Source organism: Neodiprion lecontei, chromosome 3, assembly GCF_021901455.1.
Source record: "Neodiprion lecontei isolate iyNeoLeco1 chromosome 3, iyNeoLeco1.1, whole genome shotgun sequence".
In the NCBI taxonomy this organism is placed as follows: Eukaryota; Metazoa; Arthropoda; class Insecta; order Hymenoptera; family Diprionidae; genus Neodiprion; species Neodiprion lecontei.
This window is the reverse complement of record NC_060262.1, coordinates 30,624,040-30,646,172: the sequence shown is the minus strand read 5'-3', so window position 1 is coordinate 30,646,172 and position 22,133 is coordinate 30,624,040. Positions and strand designations below refer to the sequence as shown.

The 22,133-nt window shown below is 40.2% G+C and overlaps 2 protein-coding genes across 3 annotated transcripts in view; one reads left to right on the top strand and one right to left on the bottom strand.

Moving 5' to 3' along the window:
• Positions 1 to 22,133, bottom strand: part of LOC107226302 (nuclear pore complex protein Nup88) — a 124,086-nt gene that overhangs the window by 45,221 nt on the left and 56,732 nt on the right. The window lies entirely within an intron of this gene.
• Positions 418 to 4,037, top strand: LOC107226304 (uncharacterized protein F21D5.5). Of its 2 annotated transcripts, none has more exons than XM_015667065.2 (8): positions 418 to 698; positions 960 to 1,456; positions 1,696 to 1,941; positions 2,028 to 2,099; positions 2,192 to 2,470; positions 2,583 to 2,864; positions 2,982 to 3,043; positions 3,360 to 4,037. In XM_015667065.2, exons 1-8 carry the CDS (start codon positions 491 to 493, stop codon positions 3,592 to 3,594), a joined length of 1,881 nt encoding a protein of 626 aa, XP_015522551.2. In that variant the 5' UTR covers positions 418 to 490; the 3' UTR covers positions 3,595 to 4,037. The 2 variants fall into 2 exon arrangements, with proteins under 2 accessions (XP_015522551.2, XP_015522552.2); XM_015667066.2 differs by having other exon boundaries at positions 419 to 698; positions 3,471 to 4,037.

The following is a 22,133-nucleotide window of genomic DNA, read 5'->3' as shown; positions in this document are numbered from 1 at the left end:
GTGCTAATAATCGGCAAAAACCAAAACGTAAGATTAAAAATAATTTGAAAGAACCTTCTAGTAAAATATTTCGCGAGAGGATTGTGCCACGTAAGGTAAGTGTACCAGTTATGATCCTGTCCAAAATATTGACCTGTTTTGGTTGTATCTGTTTGATCCTTAGTTCTAAAATTGGCAAAAATTGGTTTTAGCCGTCGAAAAATTCACAATTTGCGCCGTCATTTTATAATTTTATAGAATAAAAGGATCAGTAATTGGGTCTACACGTGTATGTCAATAACTGGTACACTTGCCTTACTCTGCGTCGTAGGCAACCGGCGATACCGCCGCGTTTATCCAGCTGCCTCCAATCACCACAATCGTGCTCCTACGATCTGCGAAGAATCAGGCGGAAAATCACAAACTCCGGCACGGTGCGTCGCGCGTCGTTGCTGTTGGCTGCTGTTGGCAGCGTTCGATCAGCTACAGCCGCGTCTGACTCGCAAGGTAAATGGATTCCGGCGCGTGTTTCTCGGCTACAACGAAAATCTCCGCGGTTCTCTGTTGTTTAATTAAGATGAGCGTGCCTCCGCAAAGTTGTTACATTTTCAGCGACGACAAATCGCTGCCGCCGATCTATCTTGCTGACGAAACGCCAACTTTCGTCGGGAGAAGCGTCGCCACCCAAATAACTGACGTTAAGTGCTCCAAGCAGCAAGGTTAGTTTTCCTTCGACCATAACCTAGCTTAACATGACCGTAACATCAATCTAAACACATTCTCGCCTCGAATTCGGACCCTGTAGGCCCGTCTCACTCACCAGAATGTTTGATTCAACAAGAAAAACGTCAAATAGAATGGCGAATTATGAACAAATCGTACTTTTTTCATAATCATTGTTTCAAGTTGCTTTATTATTCATTTTTACATTAGGTGAATATATCTGGTGAATTATTATTTTTTTCATGTGAATTCACCAGTATGGCTTTATGCAAGCTATGCGGATTACAAAGTATTTGTCAAACAAGTCGGCTCTCACTCGTCCGGCTTTAACGGCTTCAAAACGCAGAAGAATGTGAAATTTATCGCCAAACACGGAGACTGTTTGGAAATGCTTTACAATAAGTACAAATACCGTATAGAATTCAATCCGCCGCCGGACGAGAAGGCCGAGAGCGGCAGTCTCAAGAAGAGAATTTACGTATCTAGTTCCGATGGTGAAGAGGATGGGGTGAATCTGAGTAAATCAGCAAAAGCTAAGAAATTCAAAATCCTAGATGAGAATATCGACCCAGATATGCAAACTCCTGAAGATCATGTAGAAGATAACGTGCCAGCTAACGGCAGCGGAGAATGCAACCAAACGGAGGATTTGGAATGTCAGGAAAATTCAAAGCCGACAGAGCAAGAACTTTGGGAAGACATTGATAAGGCTTTACTAATATATACAAGCAAGGGTGTCGTAGCACGATCCAAAGTTAGTACGTGATTAAATGAATTTCATAGCCGTAGTTGTGCTATACAAATTGAATCATTAGGTACTTTAGAGTTCGAAGAAAATGAAGCATAGTTTTGGTCTTGAAAATTCGTTAACGTCGCACTTTAAAAGTCAGGGAACTTCCATACAAATAAATATTCATCATTCAATTTAAACAGTAAAAACTTTGTGTTAAACTATAAAAAAAGAAATCTCGAATGTATTTTATGTTTTCAAAGATAGCAGCCTATGATATGGATGGTACCTTGATAAAGACGCAGTCAGGGCATGTTTTTCCCAAAGATCATAACGATTGGCAATTAATTTTCTCTGAGGTGCCCGGAAAATTGAAGAAATTACACAAGGAAGGGTATAAAATAGTAATATTTACAAATCAAGGATCACTTAGTCTCGGAAAGTGGAAACCCAGTGATTTCAAAGTAAAAATTGAAAGGATTGTCCAAAAAATTGGAGTTCCGATACAGGTGCAGTTATGATTTTTATGACCTACGTAACGAAGGAAATTGTAATCCTGTAACCAAAAATAATCGCAAATATTTCGGTAAAAAAGGTGTTCATAGCTACTGGAAAAAGTATATACAGAAAACCGTTGACCGGGATGTGGGATTCGCTGGTTAACCATGTATGTGTGCAAGATTAAATTCAATTTACACTATGATTGATGTATTCGAAAGCTTCTCAGGGGAATAATATTAATGCAATATAAATTTTTAGAAAAACGAAGGAGTAACTGTGGATAAAGATTCCTCTTTTTTTGTCGGCGATGCAGCTGGAAGAAAGAAAGATTGGGGGCCAAAAAAAAAGAAAGATCATTCGAGTGCCGATCGATTATTAGCTTTGAATTTGGGTTTAAAATTTCAAACACCAGAGGAACATTTTTTGGGACATAAGCCAGCGCCGTGGGAACTACCTAAATTTGATCCAATGAAATTGACCGAAAATACAGATGTAACAGACCCTCCTACGGCTAAGCTTAAATCAGACAAGCAGGAGGTATCGCGTCGTTTCAACTTTTCATTTCAGCTATCAGATGTTAATGTATTTGTAATTTTCAACAAAAGTAATTGATTTTTGGCCATGTGACAAAAAATTAACTTCTTAATAGGTGATAATTATGGTCGGCAGCCCTGGTTCAGGTAAATCACACTTTGCTAAAGTACACTTGCCTACTTACCGTCGGATAAACCGAGACACCTTGGGCAGTTGGCAAAAGTGTATTTCAGCATTGGAACAAGCACTATCCGAGGGCAAAAGTGCTGTTGTGGATAACACTAACCCAGATCCAACTGTCAGACAGAAATATATCGATGTTGCCAAGGCACGGGGGATTCCGGTGAGATGTTTCTTAATGGGGACGGAACTCGAGCATACAAAACATAACAACAAGGTACCGATTATTAAATCCTTAATAGTACAAGTTATACAAAGAAATTTAGAATCGATTCACGAGAAGGCGTTGTGGAACAACTTTAAGTAAGTTATAAATCATTTGCTTTTATTATAGTTTCGGCAGCTCACAGACAGCTTACATGACACGATAAGCGACGCAATAATCCACGCGTACATGTGAGTAGACAGTCATATTCATTACATTCTGTTGACAGAAATAACTGAAGATATAATTCAGGTGACGGTAAATGTAGTGTTATGATATAAAGTCGATTAATTGAATGACTAAATTCTATTACAAAAATTCGGTAAAGTTTTTTTTTTTTTTTTTTTTTCTTTCTTGGTAATTGATGCAGTATGAAGTATTTCACTAAGGGTGGCAGCCTGCTTTTGTAGTCTTAACACAGGTGGTTGGGCGAAAATGTGACAACGCCGTTACTATAGCTAGTCTAGGTATATTTGAGATCTGATGTTGTTTCCTTTGTATTGTTAGTGACACAAAGTCGCAAGTAATATGGCGCTGTATCAGATTTGTGAAGCTACTGCTACTGTTGATCTTACGATTCTGCACGAACTTCGACCTCATGAATGATGAACATTACAGAAAGAATTTTAAGCCGCCAACGATGGACGAAGGCTTTACCGAAATCGTCAAGATCAACTTTGTGCCAAAGTTTAAAAACGAAAAAGACAAGAAGCTTTACCAAATGTACCTGCTGGAAAAGTGATTCCTCAAGAATTTTATACTCCTATAATTAACACTTAAGCCTTTTCCAGTAATGTGATTAGATTTTATGTATACGACGATTATTTATATAGTTAATATTATTATTATTCAAGAGTTGAACAAAATTTTGCCATTCTGATTTTCCAAGCAATGGCTATGCGAAATTATTGACGATTCCAGTGTATAGTTTTTTTCAAAAACTGTTTTATAGTATTACTCGAGTAAATAGTTTTTCCTCATTTAATGTAAATTTCCTTTTTTTCTGAAGTGGTTTACAGGGTCGATGATCAATAAGTTTTTTCGAAGTAATTGCTTTCGACGTAGAGATTAAATTTATTGATTTTATTGTGAAGACGGGAACGAAAGTGTTATTGTACAATGATTTTAGTTACCGATTGTTAATCATGATGTAACATCGTGCTGAATAAAAAAAAAATTTCGTACATTAAATCTTCCATATTCATAGTTACTCGTAGTGTGTATAGTTACTTGTAGTTCACCCAATCCTTCTTAGGTATAACATGAAATACCGTAGCGGAATACCGTTTATATTTATATTGTGAAAAACGTCGTTTGCAACCTGAATCGATTAATTAATGTGATTCTCGAATTTTTGATGAATCGTTATAAAATGTGATTTCGCGATTAATTTCGGTTGAGAAATGATGCATCATAGCTATCTTGAAAGATAATAAAATTGAGATGATAATTGAAAAAATAAAAATTGTCGTATTCCGATCGACGATTATAGGGTAAAATATACGAGAGTTAAGCTTGTATACTTTCAATCAAACGCAGAGCCATACACAGTGATATTTAAAGTATTGAAAAAAGAAATTCTCCAAGGTCTCGAAATATCAGAGTTAAGTTAAGACCCTCGGGGTACTTCTGACGTTGAATTCATGTCGTATTCATGCTAATCAGGGTTAAGTCTGTAGCACGATAATGGAAAGAAACATTATAAAAATACTGGGCGGCAGGGTTGGTTCAGTCTTGATATAAGCAGGCGATGCTTCGGCGGCGAATAACTGGAAAAACGCTGGAAATACAGGAATTACGTTGAGCCTGGTAATTATTTTTCGTGCCCTTGGGTATAGGGAAATAGACAGGAGTTTTTCCTTCCCATTCTCCCTTCTTCTCGACCGCCGGCAAGCCCCGAGCGCGGATAACGACGTAGCAAAGAATTATAAAAAGAGAAGGGCCGAAGGGGGATGAGGCGAGATGGGGATGATATTAATGCATCAGGATTTAACCTCCACCCTCGGCCGAAGCATGAATGTTTATTAGTGCCAACATTTTTGCCCGGGGCTCCTTTTTCCCCCGTGATATGCTAACGGCGCTCGATCTGCGAATCTAATCGTCTTCCAGTAATATTCCCTGCCAATTTTCCAAGCACGTTTTTTTACAATTAGTTATTCTTTGTAATTACCTATCCTCCAAGTTCAGAGCGAGACTCTCAATAGCTTTGGTATTTTCATTTGTAAAATTGATAGTTAATTTTCACGGACTTATTTGCTCTCGTGTCTCTCCGCTTGAAAGTTCCACAAAAGACGGCATTGTAACCCCGAAACTTAAAGTTATCCATCACATAAATGTTACATTTCACGTATATCCAATCATTTGGTTATCCCACGCCGATAAAGCAGTCAAGCAATGCTTTTTTTCGACGTAATTTACAAATATTGACAATTTAAACTAAAAACTTATTAAATTCATCAAAATGAATTGTAACTTATATTACTCAAGGATAGTTTAGCTTTTTATTAGTGAAAATTATTGAAATCGATTTAGTAGTTCCAGAGATTACCCCCTACGTATAAACCAATAAATTTGACCTCTTTGTAATTTTAGTACAGATTCAATTGTGTTACACTTCATTAGTTTTGAGAAATTCTATTACGCGGGACCTTCAGCATCAATTCTGCTCTGATTCATTCTCTCATTATTTGGAATTCAAGATTTTATCAAAGGTATATTCATACATATATATATATACATTAGGCGCATTATTGCGACAGTTTGTTCAAGCTCTTGATGGAAGATAAATTTCGATATTCACGCTAATTGTTTTGACAATTCGTGCTGCAGTTGTTTGAATATCCGGCAATCCCATTCAAAGTTGACTCAATACGTATAGGTATAATGCAGTGCGTTATTTATCGCCAGATTTTGCAACAGTATTTGTTTATCATAATTATAACAACCGCTGTGTCTGTGTCTCCTTCGACCCGAATATACCGTACAGTGTTTACAAACAAATGCAGTAACAAATTAAAGCAGTAGCAAGAAACGATTGTAAAATGCATATTGTAGCCTTCTTTCACAGGAGTGAAAGGCATGAATTAGAGGATGGGAAGGATCGCCCCCGTGTCCTCGCATCCCTTGTCTTGCTTGTCAGCCCCGTCGTTCCTTCCTGGGTGTCTAAAGGTCGGGCATATAATGTACGTAAGGATGGCAAATGAGGATGTTAGGCAAATAATGCAAGGCAAACCCGTCCTGAGATATAGTCCGGCATTTGTCCATATTAAGGCAGTGTCAGCTCGCACTCGGTTGTAGGGATGGACGAAAAGAGGGGCGGGTGGGTGGCAGAGGGTCGGAGGGAGGGCGGGGGGGGGGGGGGATGAAAATTATATTGCCACCACGTCACCTGGTATTAGTCAACCTCGCATACCAACGATAACTATGTGTGTTTTGAGCACCCGTTATATCGCTACGTGTCACATTTCTCTGTTGGAAGATAAACGTAAACTCCGTGTGTTGTAATTTCGTTTATGCAATGGACATTGTGCCACAGGGTACTCAGAAAAGGGCTCGCCATCTCGTACCGGAATCCCGTCAAAATTCACCAATTTGTAATAGTCGGTACATATACAATCCTTAGTTCAATGTACAACTTGCGTATAAATATTCGACATTTTTAAAGAAGCGACGCCGTATGAACAATGCATTTTTTGTAGCATCATTAAAATCACAGTTAAATTCTTTCCGCAATTATTTTAATCCATAAATTGCACATGACAAAATACGATTTATGAGCTTGCTCAAAAAATTTTTCGATCATCGATCATTCTTTCATTGCTTGTGTCAAGTATGTTTTGTTACTATAAAATATAGAAACGTTTACCGTCAAAGAAACACCAAGTTTTAACGCATGATCAAACAAGTAATGCTATTTTTCATTCAACAAATTTTCCGACATTTATATTTTTACGGACACCTTGACGGGATCAAATTGAAATAACACCGTATTTGAAATTTCGAAAAATTTTCTAGAACAGCGCGTTCAGATGAGACGAATTTCAGCGCGACAGGTGAAACGAATGTGGATGGCAAACGAAGTAGCCAGTCGGGCAAATAAATCAAGAGGTAATCACGTAATATCCTAATGCTCTGTTAAGTTGACCGAAGGCGGTCCTGATGCGACATCCGATAAAATATAGTACCCTGGTTTTCGTTTTAATTTACCATATCGTCGACACGTGCGTGCTTGCCAAAATGTTTTTTTGATAAGATTAGCTGGGCCAGATTGGCGATAAATGCTCTTCAAATTTTGTACATTCGGTACAGCCCAATTTACTTTATGGTCGATCTTATCCGAAAACAAAAACTTGCCAACCGCGCTAAGTGTTATTCCCCCCGTTCCCCCTTGCCTTCAAACCAACCGACCTGTGGCGGGTGATTTCAACGCGTTTCAAAGCTAATCTAGTTTCTACAAACGCAGCCATCAACTTCATTGAAATCAGCTTATTATTTATTCATAAAACCACGTACCGTAGCTACAACGACTTATAACCTTGTAAATAATTGATTAATTTGAAATGAAAAAGTCCAGTGATAAGTGAAAACTAAAAGCGAACGTGTATAATCTTATTATCAGAATAAAGTAATGTTTATGAAAATTGTTAGTTGCTGGTTCGTTACTCAGACAGAACCCTAAGTACATATAATATACGTATAATATATGTGATATGAGTAATGTATGAAAATATCTTTTGCTGACGCGTTCAAATGTTTCAATAGGTATAAGCATATATATTACATTGTGGGTCATTAAACTGTATTTTACAAGTAATTCGATGTATCACGTACGTATCGTATGATAATTTATCATATATTGTTTGAATAAATATACGCATATGTGTCCATATTATTGTTCTCAATAAAAACGAGTTGTATATGCTAATATTTAATTTGCATGGCCCGCAACGAAATCTTCCTTCAATAAAAAACCATTATGAATATAAAGGTTTTAATCTACCGATTCTATATCTGCTTTCCATTTTTTGCTGTCACGTACAATACGTTATATGGTTTGATTTTTTTTTTTTTTGTTAAAAATTCAGAATTTGTTATCTTTTGTTTTTGCATTTACACTACTTTAATCTATTTAAACAGTTTCTGTACATACAAAGTCAGTTCGAACTGATCGAAAGAGAAAGAAAGATATCGCTTAACGTTGTTTTCACACCGATGCGTTTAATCTTACAAATAGATGAACGAATGATTAAAAATAATTAATATTTACAGTTTTTTCTATACAAGTTTCTACACTTCTGATTTATTCATTTAGTCTTCTCTCTATCTAATAAAAAAGTTCTGAACAAATGAACTGGTAAAAAAGATTATAATAACAATAGTATACGCATGAAGTTGGCGGTGAGGTGAGATGCCGAAAACAAAACAAAACGCATCTAGCAAACAAAACTTCGTTTGACAGCTGTCATCGGCTGCTTATGACAGTCTTTGACAAATATTTTTATAGGTATCCGTTTCTGACACGCAAAAAATAAACATGCAAACGAGAATTATCAAGATGATTCCCGACGGAAATTGTCTTTTTCGCGCGCTGGCGTATCGTGTATACGTCACTCAAGATCGACACGCAGAGGTGAGACTGAGTATCGTTTCAAATATATCATACTGGCAAACATGTTAGCAGAAGTAATGAAACAGAACTCGAGGAGAGTTATATCAGAGAAGAAATAGGTTTCCTCGGATCCTGTAAATCCTTGATCCGGTTAACCGCTAAGTAACGGCCTTCCCAGTTTCTTTGTAGTTTCGGACATCGTCCTTTCTGTCTTCGATGTTGAAAGAGCCAGACAGAATCTCCGGGATTAAATTTTATACCCCTGGCTCGAATATCATAACCAGTTTTTAATTTTTCCGAAGCCATAGAAATTCTACTTGTAGCAAAGCTATGAATTTCTTCTACTATAGGGAAAATAATAACTATAGCAAAATAAGTCGCCAAATGCAATTGGGGATGCGTGGCATCGGGGGTTTTGTACATGCGAGTGGATTCGTTTACGAAAACAATCTGAGCAGACCTGCATAGGGAGCCAATAGCAATGTCGGGTTGATCGGAAACAACCGATCAACAGTTGCGGACCTGTCATCAAATCAGTCTAAGCGATTATCTTTGTAGTTTGAATCTCGTATTCTAAATAATGAGTTTTCTTTTTTTTTCTTGTGTTAACGGAATATTTCTTGTCACAGACAAACAACCATTAAAACCTACAGCTCGGACTTGCGAACGTGAAGAGCCAAGCAAAGTCCATTACAGATACACACGGCATAGCAGTTGGGTCTGGTGTCGCGAACGGGTCTCTACTAATATGGCAAAAGCCAATTAAGACCCTTGAAACATTCACGTTCACTTAGGCTGTACAACGACGGGAAAGTTTGAAGCCTGTCAAATGGTCGCCAAGGTAGCAATTAATCCATGCGACGAGGCGCGTGGCGATATTTTCGTGAGAAAAATCGGTAAGTCGGACTTGTTGACCGCGTGTAACGCATAAGAGGGTTCGTACATTTGCCGGTGGTTAGTTTTCGAGGTTGGGTCAACCGGGGGTCACTGGAGTAACGCGAAACAGGGTTGTTGGGATTAGCTGCGCCACGGGAACAAGTTCAACTTTATAATGACCGTAGTAATACGTCGAGTCCTCGTGTACGTTCGTCACCTCCAACAAGTTGGCTTCAACGACTAGACGTCAAATTCATCAAATTTTCACTATTCTTTGCATATTCGTACTTCGATCCGACGAAGTGCGGCTTATCCGTTTTCACGCGCTATCGCAGAAAATAATTTGCTTGAATGTGTGAATTTCTATTTCCGAAACTGTTTGTATTTTATATTTCCCTGTCTCGGTTGAAAGTGAACATAATAAGAAGCGAATTTCCCTGCAATGAAGCTGCAGTTATTGCTTCAATCAGAAGTTTGAAAATAAAGTACGGTAAAGACCTGATACTTCGAACGGTCTTGTTTTTGAAGCGAGCTCTGTTACGACGACACCAAATTTCCTATAAATGATATGAAAGAAACAGAATTTTTCGTTTCGGAGTCTACACAGAGATCAATATAATGGAACGCTTGGCAGATAAGACTCTGTCATAAGATCAAAATACGAATGGAAAAACTGTGAACACTTTTATTTTTGCGAACGTTAGTTTCGTTTTACGGGCAAAAACTGGAGCAAGGGATCTTATGAATGATTCTGCACGTGTGACGAATGAAATTTCGTTGTCGGTTTACACGTGTACTACGGTCGAGTATAGGTACAATGCGAGATCTCTTTTTCCCTTTTAATTTCTGTGGCAATAACCCCACGCATTCTTTTAATGCGGATGAGCCGGCCTTTGTGCGTTTTTCACATTCCTGCAAAAATTTGACAAAATATCTTTTGACCAAGGTGGGGTAATAAAAAGAGTCGTCTCTAAAACACGAAACAAAAATCTTTTCTAACTTGCCTGCGCACTGGTATAACACGTGAAGGGTAAGATATCCTCACATTTTTGACTCACCTGAAACAGAAGAAAAAAAAAACGGAAATTAAAACTCAAGTCAGTGTGCAGCGTTCGAACATGTAACCTACTTGAAAATCACAAATACGCACAGTACGACGATGACGTGAAGTGTAAATAGCTGAGTAAACGAAGATTGAGATAATTTTTTCAAGAAAATATCCACGTGCCGAATAATATTTAAAAGTCTCTCAATTCAAATAAAATATTATTGCATTATCGAGGAAGTATGCTATCAGTATAGAAACAGATGCTTCAATTGTAAGTATCTTGGGTCGAAAAAATATTAACATATAATATACGAACACACGTGATCGCATATATTTGATTAACATATATTAAGAACTTTATACGCAATACAGTTCGAGCAGGTACAAGTGTCCAACAGTTAAGTAAATAAAAATTTTCGCTATTGTTAATGCGTCGATTTTGAGCATAGCGAAGTACGGTGTACCTACGGTGGTGGCATAAATTTGAATTGAACGAAGCAGGACGCTATGGCGCATTCCTGGCCGGAGTTAATAGCTTCACAACGATAAACCGTGGCGTTCTCTCTCCTTCTCTGCGTTCGTGCTCCAGCCCCCGTTTCTCTCTCTCTCTCTCTCTCTCTCTCTCTCTCTTTCTCTCGCTCTCCAACTACTATCCCCTGATAATATATGTTCGAAAGCGATGTGGAATAATTGACTCCGTCGAGGGATGAAGAGACGGTATCGCGACGTTAAACTTTCACCGAATAATAACTTGAAACCAAGAAGCCAATCGTTTCGCGGTAATAAAGCATGACCGATCATTGAGGGGTGACGATTTGAAAGGAGAATCGGCTGACGGCAGCGGGCGACGCTGCTGACGCACGAGCCAATAGTTTCTAGGCCGGAAAAGGCGTTATAGGGGTTATAGAGAATAATTTAGTGGACAGTTTGATATACAAACAATCTTTAATGAAATTCTTGGTGTTCATTAATATCGCATTACACCCGCTCGCCGCCAGCCACTGTTCGTACCCTCGAGTCCCCCTGTCCGCACCCCCTTGTCCTCGCTTCGCCATCGTTTTCACCCCTTTAGCGTCGAGGACCACCCGCATGTGTTGACAGCGTGCAATGATCACCCGAAATTCCTGAACACCACCAAAGCCCATATTCTAGGTGTGGATGTTACCGGAGTTCGAGCCGGTTTCAGCTAGGCGTTAAATTTACAGCCACCCAAGGCAGTTTTGTGTATATACGTACATATACTATAAATGTAGAGTACAACCCTCAAACCCAGTTGGCGTCAGGATAGAAAAATTTCGTGCAATCGTATGTGAGGAGAGATTGAACGCCGTTCAGCTGATTTTCGCTAATAACACAGGCCGACGTATGAATAATTTTCGGAATTTGTTTTCATTTTTATTGCTATTATTCTTTATTTCACGTGTTCTGAATTCAGAAGTGTCTGCATTGTCTTTCAATCACATCTGGTTTTTCTACAAAATTGGAAAAAAAAGGTTCATTATATATTTTTTAAGATAAAGTCAATTTATTCAATTCAAAATATATCTGTTCAAACATTTAGAAAGAAAATATCAATTACAATTGTTACATTACGATTTTTCTCAATAACATCTTTTGCGCTTTCCCATAAAATTGCGCCTGGGCATAATTTTTTCTTTTTTGTATTTTATATGGAATATTACGTTTTAATGACCAACTGCAATTAGCCATCATATTCACAATCACTCGACCTTGCTATCTTGTTTCCATAATTTTGATGTCTTTTGACTCGTGGAGAGAGTGTCGAGACTTGATAGCTTGAATTATAATTCGAAAATAATAATTTTTATGAAAAAACTGAAAATGACCACCATAATGATTTTATTAAAAAACCTCATAATGTGATACGATAAAACGAGTATTAGATTCGTAACCAGTGTCACCGAATCAGTAAAACAAGTTAACAATGTTTCGGAAAATAAAAATCGTGTCGACCTGTGTAACCAACAAAAACAGATACAACAGGAGTTTTTCTACCGCTTTTGTATTCCGATACCAATTTTTTGCACAATCCAATTCTTTTTGGCACTGGAGTTTATGCAGTTTGTCGAATTGCAATGTTGCTAAAACAATTTTGACATGCTTTTCATCGATGTGAAGAAAATCAGTGACTCGAGTTCCAGTTTTCAGCAGGTTTTCAGGAATGGCACGTGGATTGACCACGTGGTAGTTCCGTAGTGGGCGGAGCAAATCGACGAGGTCACTACGCGAAACACGTGGCTCTTTACGACCCTCTGAAAATCTATCAATGGACGGACTATAAGCCGCATGCTGAATGGACTCTTGAGTCACAGCGTGCGGTTTCCTCTTTGAAGTTAAATTTTAAGTAATTAATTTTATAACGTAACGATATCGAAGGATCATTGATAATTCCGACTTGTTCACTTATACGTATGCATCGTGCAGGCGACGGACTCGCAGAATTCTTCCTTTTTACTCAATTAATAACTAATCGTGCAAAGAATCGGATTATCATTCATTCAGAGGTACACCGCGTATCTACTTGAGGTATAGAAACGAAACAAATTCATTAGGAAATTAGAGTATACCGACGAACCTTCTGGGAGCGTTTCCATACTATCGCACACCCAAGTGTATAAGGTAATTTTTTTTTTCCTCACGTGTTGTAAAATTGCGCATAATAAAAAGGTGTACACAGTATAAGGTAGTCTGGCGTTGCTCCGTGTCGTAGAATCACTGTACAAGCATTTATCACTGATGGTATACATAGATTCTAGAGCTCGGAGGCACGCTGCTTAATTATTTAATTAATTATATAATTATGCCAGTAGAGCCTAGAAGCACGCAGCGTTTTGCCCGTAAATTTCTCTATACCCACCCGCTAGGTATACGTATTCTCACGAAAATTTTATCGGCTGTATTAATGTTTAGAAATTTTTACATCATGTGGACTCAAAAACTCGCGAGTTTGAATGAATTATGCCAACGTACGAGCCACGCCCGACTCCATCACACCTTGTTTTCTGTCCAGCCTTTGAGGAATGTGCGATACGACACAACACGATACGCGCTAAACTTGGCAGAATATTTTTCGATTGACGGACAGTTTTTCACGGGTCTGCGATTTCGTTTACAGCTTTATGTTGTTTTTTTCTTCAGTAGGACTTAGCCTAAGAATATGATGTACCGGCTTAGAAATTTAAGTGCTGCAATACTCGTGATTGGCAATAACTTATTGAACTGTCATAAGTTGAAGATAATCTTTTTACGAGAATTATTTAATTTTGGTCTTGTTTGTATTGGTTTCAAGAGACGCTTCAATTTTCGAGCAATTTTCGTGAAACATTAAGGGGATCGTGGGACCTCCGTCAAATAAGGCACATTGTATTTTTAATAGTTCTTTCTTTTTTCAAGTAATCAAATCTCTCCAATCTCTAGGAAATTATGGGGCTTATGATTGTGCCTGTGGATTGGCTAAGAAAAGTTCGTAAAATTGAGACATAGTTTGCACTCGATTTGAGATTATGGTACGCTAGTGCAGCTGAATCAGATATTTTCTACTTTCTATCACGAGTTATCACAACTTTTCTAAGTCAACCAATTAGCGAAATTATAAGCCTTCGATCATTGGTCAAAGTTTAGAGAGATTTCATTAGTCAGAAAAATACGATTTGCCGCACTTGACGAAGTTCCGACATCCCCTTAAGTTGAAATAGAATTTATTATCCCGCATTAATGCATGCATGTCATCTTTAAGTTCTATTAGTACGACGCGGAGGAAGGAAGGGAGGAAAAAACAGCAGTCAGCAAAGCGACCCGTAATGCATTTGGTCATTTATATTAACCCTGCTGGGCTTTTATTCTGAACCTGACCTCGAGGGATTCATAAAGCAGCGGTGAAATATCGCGGCAGAGTAAGTTACGTCGTTTAGTATGATTTGAGCTTGGCTAATATGGTTTAATAATGTATTTTATGTTTCGGGACACCATCACCGTACAGCCGCGGTCGAGGATTGTAATAGGTAGCGGTATGCAAAATGGGGAAGGTGGAATTGGAACCCCCGCAAACACACACACACACACCGATAGCCTTGTTTTTCATTGCAGGTGACGAGAATGATTCCGGGTCCATGAGGGGTTACACAATTCGCTACTCAGCAAGTAGGTCAGCGTCGTATCACGAAAGATCGTTGATTAAACCTAGGCCGATACAACTGCGCAAAAGACATGCGGCTTACAGAGAGAACTTTTATGCAAGTACGACAGCCGCGGCAAGGTGAGTTTGAAATTACGGACTACAATTCGCGGTGGCTCCCGATTCCCAGGGGTTAATCCCGAAAGCGACGCGGGGAAATCGCTACGCCGTAAATAATGAAGATTCTACTTTTCATTGTTGCACTAATTTTGGTTATAATAACACTGCAGAAGTGCGGACGGGGCAGGTCCGTGTATAACGGCGATATATATATATATAGATATATACATACCGGCCTCTAGCAATTATCATAAATTACTCTTATTTTATTATAACGAGCCACCCCATTGTTGTTAAATCTGCCTTTTTTAATATTTCTAAAACTGCGCGGATACGTTCCGCCATATAAACTACTCCCTCTCCTACTCAGCTTCCTTGGACACTTTTTCGTATTCCCTTGTAGGTTGTGGTGTACGCGCTTCTCGCTCGTCTTCTATCTCGTTTTGCAATTTAATTGCATTTCCACGTCGGGATTTCTTCTTTACCTCTGCAGCGAATCCACTGCTGAATTCTTCTCGCATCGTGAATGTTGTTACGGATTAGGGATTTGACGTTTCGTAGACACATTTCGTTTGCAAGGTTCGTCAAATGAGGATTGAATGTTGTTGCGATAGGTAAGGATAAAACATACGTTGCACGACACGATTTCCTTGAACACTGAAAAAATTTAGGTGAATCTTGTAAGAATCGACCATCCTATTTTCAGGATTTACAAACCATCCGATTTCAGTGATCTACGGATTTTCCATATCAACGTACATTGGTTAAAACTTAGGTGATCTAAGAAACAAGAGAGAAAATAGCGTCACATGTTTCTAGGTAATACAAATTTGTACAATTATAGCATCGCAACCCGAAAGCCACACCCCGTAGCCATTCGCGACACGAGACCTGATCCACGACCACGTGAAGAACACGACGAAAAAACCACGTTTTCCACCAACGCATGGAAAAGCAATATCGGTACGCTTCTTCTCGTCATTTCGATCCGCGTTATTTAACGCCAAATGTATTGTCATCGTGACGTTGAGAATTGGTAAGGGAGTTGAAACCAACGAATGTATATTTGGACAACAAAATTCTTTCCGCATCGCGGGCGTGAAACCTTACCCATGGGATTAGCTGCCCGGTTCGAAGTTTGACGGATTAAGGGGGCAAGGCGACAGGCCTTGCATGACGGTCAAATAATGTTAGTTCGTTAGCCGGGTCTTCAGTTTAGCTAATGAACCGACAGAAGCTCGTATGGACGGTCAGCCGGTCAGCCGGATATACAGAGGTGGACAGCCGAGCGGAGGAGGCGGATGAAGCGTCCGCACGGAATGACAATCAAGTTTTATATTAATGTTTGTTCGGGCTGCACCCATCTGTATATGGTGATGATTATTCATTTAATCAAACCCTGGACAAGACTCTAACCTGATTACTTATTGCACATTTGCGTTACCGACTCCTCCACCACATCCATCCACGCAGGCACACGCCTTGGACATGATTCAACAATTCCCCAAATCTAATTGCGTTATGGACACGGAAGTTATGACGAAGTCGTCCGCATCCGGTCCGATCGCAACGATACGGTCAATTTTTCGTTTGCCCCTTAATGTAGAAAAATTTGAAGGAAGGCGCTTGCGTGCATCGTTGGATTGCGAATAAGAAATATCGATTGGAATTAAACGTGACGTCTCCGCGTTCCGAGAAGAGAAAATTAATATAAAATATTTCCGAAGTGCCCAGAAAAGAATTAGAATTCTATGGAAATCAAATGGGTTTCCCATGCCTCCTCGGGCCGACGCGTCGACGTCAAAATGAGTTTGTTATATCCGCAACGACGCGAATTGAGGCTGTATATTATTATTTTATTAAGCAATAATATAGAGAGGCGACCGAGATATTAGAATACTCGGGTAGCCGCTATGGTAATACGGGGTATCCGTTCCATGGACTCCCATACTCACGAGGAGGGCTGACATAGCGCCACGCAATTCCGCCAAGTATGCAGATCTAAGAATTCAAATGGCCGCCTATGCCACCCGTAAAATGGCGGACAATCGCGCTCGTAAACCAGTATATTAAAATTCTATACCATGGTCAGGAACCAACAGGGCTCACCGATGCGACGATGGCCTACCTTATAACTTACAGAGCACTATAACCCTTCTCTCTCTATTACGCGAAGTTAGCCGCTGATTCGGTGAGAAGTCAGTCTAGATTAAGGCGAGTTCGTGTAACGCGATAATAGACGGAATATTTTGATTCGCTTGCTTCTGCGATCACACAGATCCCTGTCTTAGAATACCGCATGAGCGCCGAAACGTCCGAGAAGAGAAATAGAGCGACGTAATCGACGAGTGAATCTTTTCGAATAGGAAAAAAGAAAAAAAAAAAAAATAGTTCACAGAATTCTCATATCCAGGTTAATATCGGGATATAACCAAAGCGATGGGGGCTTCACTCAGTTATATCTTTGCATGGAACAGGGATTATGCGAAACACCGGATTAGTTCGGAGTAGCAGCGCGCGGGAAGTAAGTTCATGATGGCGAAAGGCTCAAAGTTTAGCATACTAATGCGAATCGGTGCTATTAACGATTTTATAACGTTTGAACCAAGTATTTAGAAGGTGCCACGTTGCTGTCACTATGGCAACGCTCTATAGTTGCTTAGCATATTAATTAGCGTTATTATCCGCCCACCCCCCCTCCCATTCTGTATCAACCGAAAATTCCACAACTGCCTTATTATCGTCACAGTCTAGCTTCCCCGAATTAAAATCGCGTCGTGAGAAGAGGGCAAGTGTGAGCCGTACCAGGTGATTCCAGCGATGATCCGCCTTTCTGCCCCGATTATACCCCTAGTCAAGTCTTGCAACGAGAACCTGAACGTATTCCCCATATTCACACTCAATTTTTTCGAGCATGTCAGTTAGAAATCCGTAAAGTTCTACCTGGCTATGAGGTGAAGTCGGATTTATAATTGTAAAAATAAAATGAATAATCCAAAGGCGTTCAAGACTAGAGAGCCCACGCGCATAAAAGATTCTAAGGATGGCTGCACACGGTGTTCTAAGGCCGAACGGAATTACGCGTCGATTGGCAAATGTCTAGCCGATAAATACGAATGTCGAATCGGGAATGCGTTATAGCGATGGTAACACGCAAGTCGTCTGGTAACGGGTACTGGCCCATAGCATAGTAGACTGACTTAACTTGGCTGGCAATAATAAAATGATATAGGAGGCGGAATATGCATTTAAATTATCGCCCCGCGATAATAATTTGCATACCTCTACCATCCCCACCTCCGTGGGTTTCATCCCTCTCCGTCGAGCCGGGGCTTCCTCTGCATTCTCCTGCCACCCATACCTCTCTTCTCTTCTCTTCTCTTCTCGATGCTTCGTTCGCTTAGTTTAGCTCCGTTTAATTTAAATAATACTTCTCCGCTCTGAGAGCGGCAAGATATACATAAAATAGCCATAACATTGTAAATTATAACTGATACGGCTTATATCGCGTTTATGCATTTGCGCAAACGATTACCGACTCCTAGGGCCGCCGTGGGCAGGGCTCGCACTCGTTTCCTTCCCTTCCCTTCCTTCCCGCCTTACACCCCTTGCGGAGGGATGCGAAATTAGGAACCGGGGATGATACAGGCTCCAAATTAGTTCCGTATTTGACGTTTTACCGCGTATATACCTCGAACATCAAGTATATTCTCCGTGCACGACGATTACCTCGTCCATTCATATCCACGCATGGGGAAAGAAGAAGAGCGGTTCGAAAAAAAAAGAAGATGGCCACCCCGAGTTTGCTTCTACCTTCGCATCAGAGGTAGTGTGGGTAGAGAGCACGGAAGAGGGTTGGAATTTCAACTCAGGGGTAGTGGGTTTCGGACGAGAAACTGAATAAAGAAGGGTTGAAACCTGCGGGTAGTATTTTAATGCTCGACCGTTATCGCCGCGGGTTCGGGTCAGTAACGAAAGATACATGTAAGTTGACCCCGCCTTTGGACCTCGTTGGTCGCTTATGAATATTAATTTTTCGTTCGTACTGAGGGGGTGGCCGAGACCGACCGCTACAACGCTCGAGAACCCCGACAAGAACAAATTAGATCTTCCTTCCATATATTACCCTTTTATTGCGCCGGTGCTCTTAAAATCTGAAAACCCACCTGCGGCCGCGCACCTACCATCCTACCTAACCACACATCATTTTTAAAAATTTTTTATTTGTTTTTTTTTCACGTTCTTTTAATTCGCCTTCCCTTTTTCTCTCTTTGTTTTTACCCCAATAACGACGTTTTCGCGGCGATGAATAATCACCGGTCAAATTTAACTGCACCGAATCGGACCGCACGTTGGAAATATGAACCTAAAGTACGATTAATACATACTGTTCCAGTGAAATGAAACTCGATCAACTTGAATCGGAACTTGAGGAGTTAAACGAATCTTGCGATAAACTTCCTCCGGTAAATTTCTTTCGTTCCGATATTAAGAACCTGCGAAGTATGTTCCGAGGAAGCGAGGCTGTAACGAACGGAACGAAGCGTATACACGCAAACGTGTGGAGAAGTTGTTCGAGCAGTACCCACACCCCCCTTTCAGGTGTAGGTAGGTTGGCGGGTACTTGTTTTAGGGATGAGATTTAGTTTGGTAATAAGGTTTCCCCTCGCCTCGGAGTAGAAGAGAATGGGAGGCTGTTTGGGCTTCTAAGATACGACATTCGTGCTGTGGTTTTAACTCCCGGTTATATCTGTAGTTATGAAACTGCTGGATTCGCGAAAGTAGATGCGAACATGTATACGTGCACGCGTCGGTGCGTGGAGATGTTGGAAATATCAGGTGGTACACCTCCTCCGTACACGCAGTGCAGCTTGCTGGTCTTTATACTTGCCACGCTTTGCCAACCCGTGAGTTGTATGGAAATTTACATTACACACGTACGAAACACAAACGCGACTCGTAACAGGGAGCCTCGAATTTCATTCCGCAGAGGCCGAAGTTCGCCCCTCGAGCACGTGAACGGACCGCCGACCCGACCACGCGTATAAGTTACTCTCTCGCGATAATTGATACCCGTGATTAGTTTATTATTATTACTATTCTTTCGCCTGATCCCTCAGCCGGCGCTGTAAAAATTTGTCATTCGCGGTTGAACACGCTGCTTAACTATACAGTCGATACCGTCGATGTCGCTGTGCCGGATTAGAACCCGTTCCCGCCACGCATAATTGACCGAACTTGTGAAAGAAGAGAGGGATGAAGAGAGAGAAAGAGCGAGTAAGTAGATAAAACGCGACAATAATCACGAAGGTTGCCTTTACTAGTCGAGGGTTGCCCCGAGGTGTGGTAGTCTCGACAGAAGAGAGTAACTGAAGGGGGTTACTCTTCACTTATAACTCTCAACTCCGTCGAGTAACACGCCCTGGTTCTCATCCGATCCTCACTGCACGCGTAATGCTGAGAGGAGCTCGCTGTCTTAATGGATTTTACTATAATTGTAAAATATTGTTCAACTTGCTAGGCGGCAAAAGTATACACATTACACATACATACAGGTACGTAGGTAAATAAGAGGCATTCCACCTCAAACCGACCCACGGCTGAGCCTCACCATCGGCGATTTTATTTATTTCTAAGTGTGTCGTAGAATGTACACAAAAAACTGAGTTTTATATCCGTTGGACCACGGGTTTGATTTTTATTACTCGCGAAAACACCAAAATCGAATTTTCGAATAAATAGCCCTAATCGATTGGCCTAAAATTTTTATTATGAATTCTTTGTTAAAAAACGAACATTTTGAGACCAAGATAGAAGTGGGAAAGTTTTGGTTTAAAAGCAAAAGGCAGAACCAGTAATTGATAAGGGAGAAAAATCGATTTAAATGTAAATTTCAAATATACGAGTTTGTATTTTATAAGCTTGCCTTACTTTTCACTTACTTGTTCTCCCTCTAGCTTCCAAATCAAAAACTTTTCCACTTCCACCCTGGTTTCAAAATTTTTTAAAAAGAATTCGTGAGAAAAATTTGAAGTCAATCGATTGGAGCTATTCATTCGAAAATTGGATTTTCGTGTTTTTGAGAGAATTAAATCAAAAATTGAAAATCAAACGCGTGGTCAAGAAAATCTAAAACCTGGTGAAAGGCGTATTGTTCGTACACTCTACACCGTACATGAAAACAAGAAGAATCACCGATGGAGAATGCTCCATAAACAAATGTGAACTTGTTGGAGCGTCGGATTTCAGTCAGGTAAAAATCTTGGAATGAATTCATCGTGACGCGGCAGAGATTGAGAAAACAGGGATTCGTAATTATGCTGTGACATGTACATTATTATACAAGGTAAAAACACTTGATAGTTTTCGCCGAATTATACGTTAAGGATCAAGTTTCGGGCATGATGAGATAGAATAAGTGACAACCTTTCGAATATTTAACCAAAATTGTTTGGCAAAACTTTTGGAATCTCAGCGTAGCTAGGCGAAGTTGGATTTAGCAATCGATTCGCGAACAAAATGGGCAGACATAGTCACGAATATCATTTCTCTTTCCGCGACAACCTATATTATCACCTACCCTGCATGTATAACCGCACACCAGCGACCATAGCACTCGGAAAACTCGGCGACGAATAACGAGTGTGGCGGTGCGATAACGCCTCGTTTGACAACCGAAAAATAGTTCTACATTTAAGTACAACCCCCTCGCGTCCTCCAGAACCCCGGGAGGCCAAACCCTCCATCATTACAATGACGGAGCTCGCCCGCTATATTCAATTTGCCCGGGAATTTTTCAACGGTCGCCATATTTATGGTTGCGAATTTCACGCTGACATTTTTCAGTCCTATACGTTCCCGTCACTGGTACAATACTTGCGTATCGAGTGTTATTTTCAAACGGAATTAGATGATATTCGCAGTCTATCATTTCATCGCCAAATTAAGCCTAAAGAAGATTGGCAATATCGTTTTCAACGGAACAATTGTGAGACCATTTAAAAAAAATCGCTTTCTCACGTTTTGCAAAGTAACAACTTGAAATTTCTTCGAAAGATGTACGCGTACGTTACACCTAGATTCTCGTCGAGAAGAATATTCAGGGCAACACGTCGCGCGTGAGAATAAATTCTAGTAAATTTATACCTACATCCACATCTCCCTCTGTGTGCGCGCAGGGTGGGTACTATAGGTAAGAGAGTATAGGTAGCATGGTATGAGGTAAAGTGACGTCACACGTTGAGCGTAATGCTTCGGTAGGAATGCTCCTCCATCAGCCACCATAAAGTGGCTATTTGTTAAATTATTACGCGTGTTTGATACATAGCGCCGCGGGCAGAAACCGTATAGTCCCGCCTCAATGTGCGCAAATGTGTGTAAATGCGTACGAACGCGTAGAAGCACGCACGTGCTTAGAGAGCTCTCCGCGCCGAACATGTGTTCCTAACGCGAGTCGATTTAAAATATAAATTTTACGCGATATATTACCGCCGC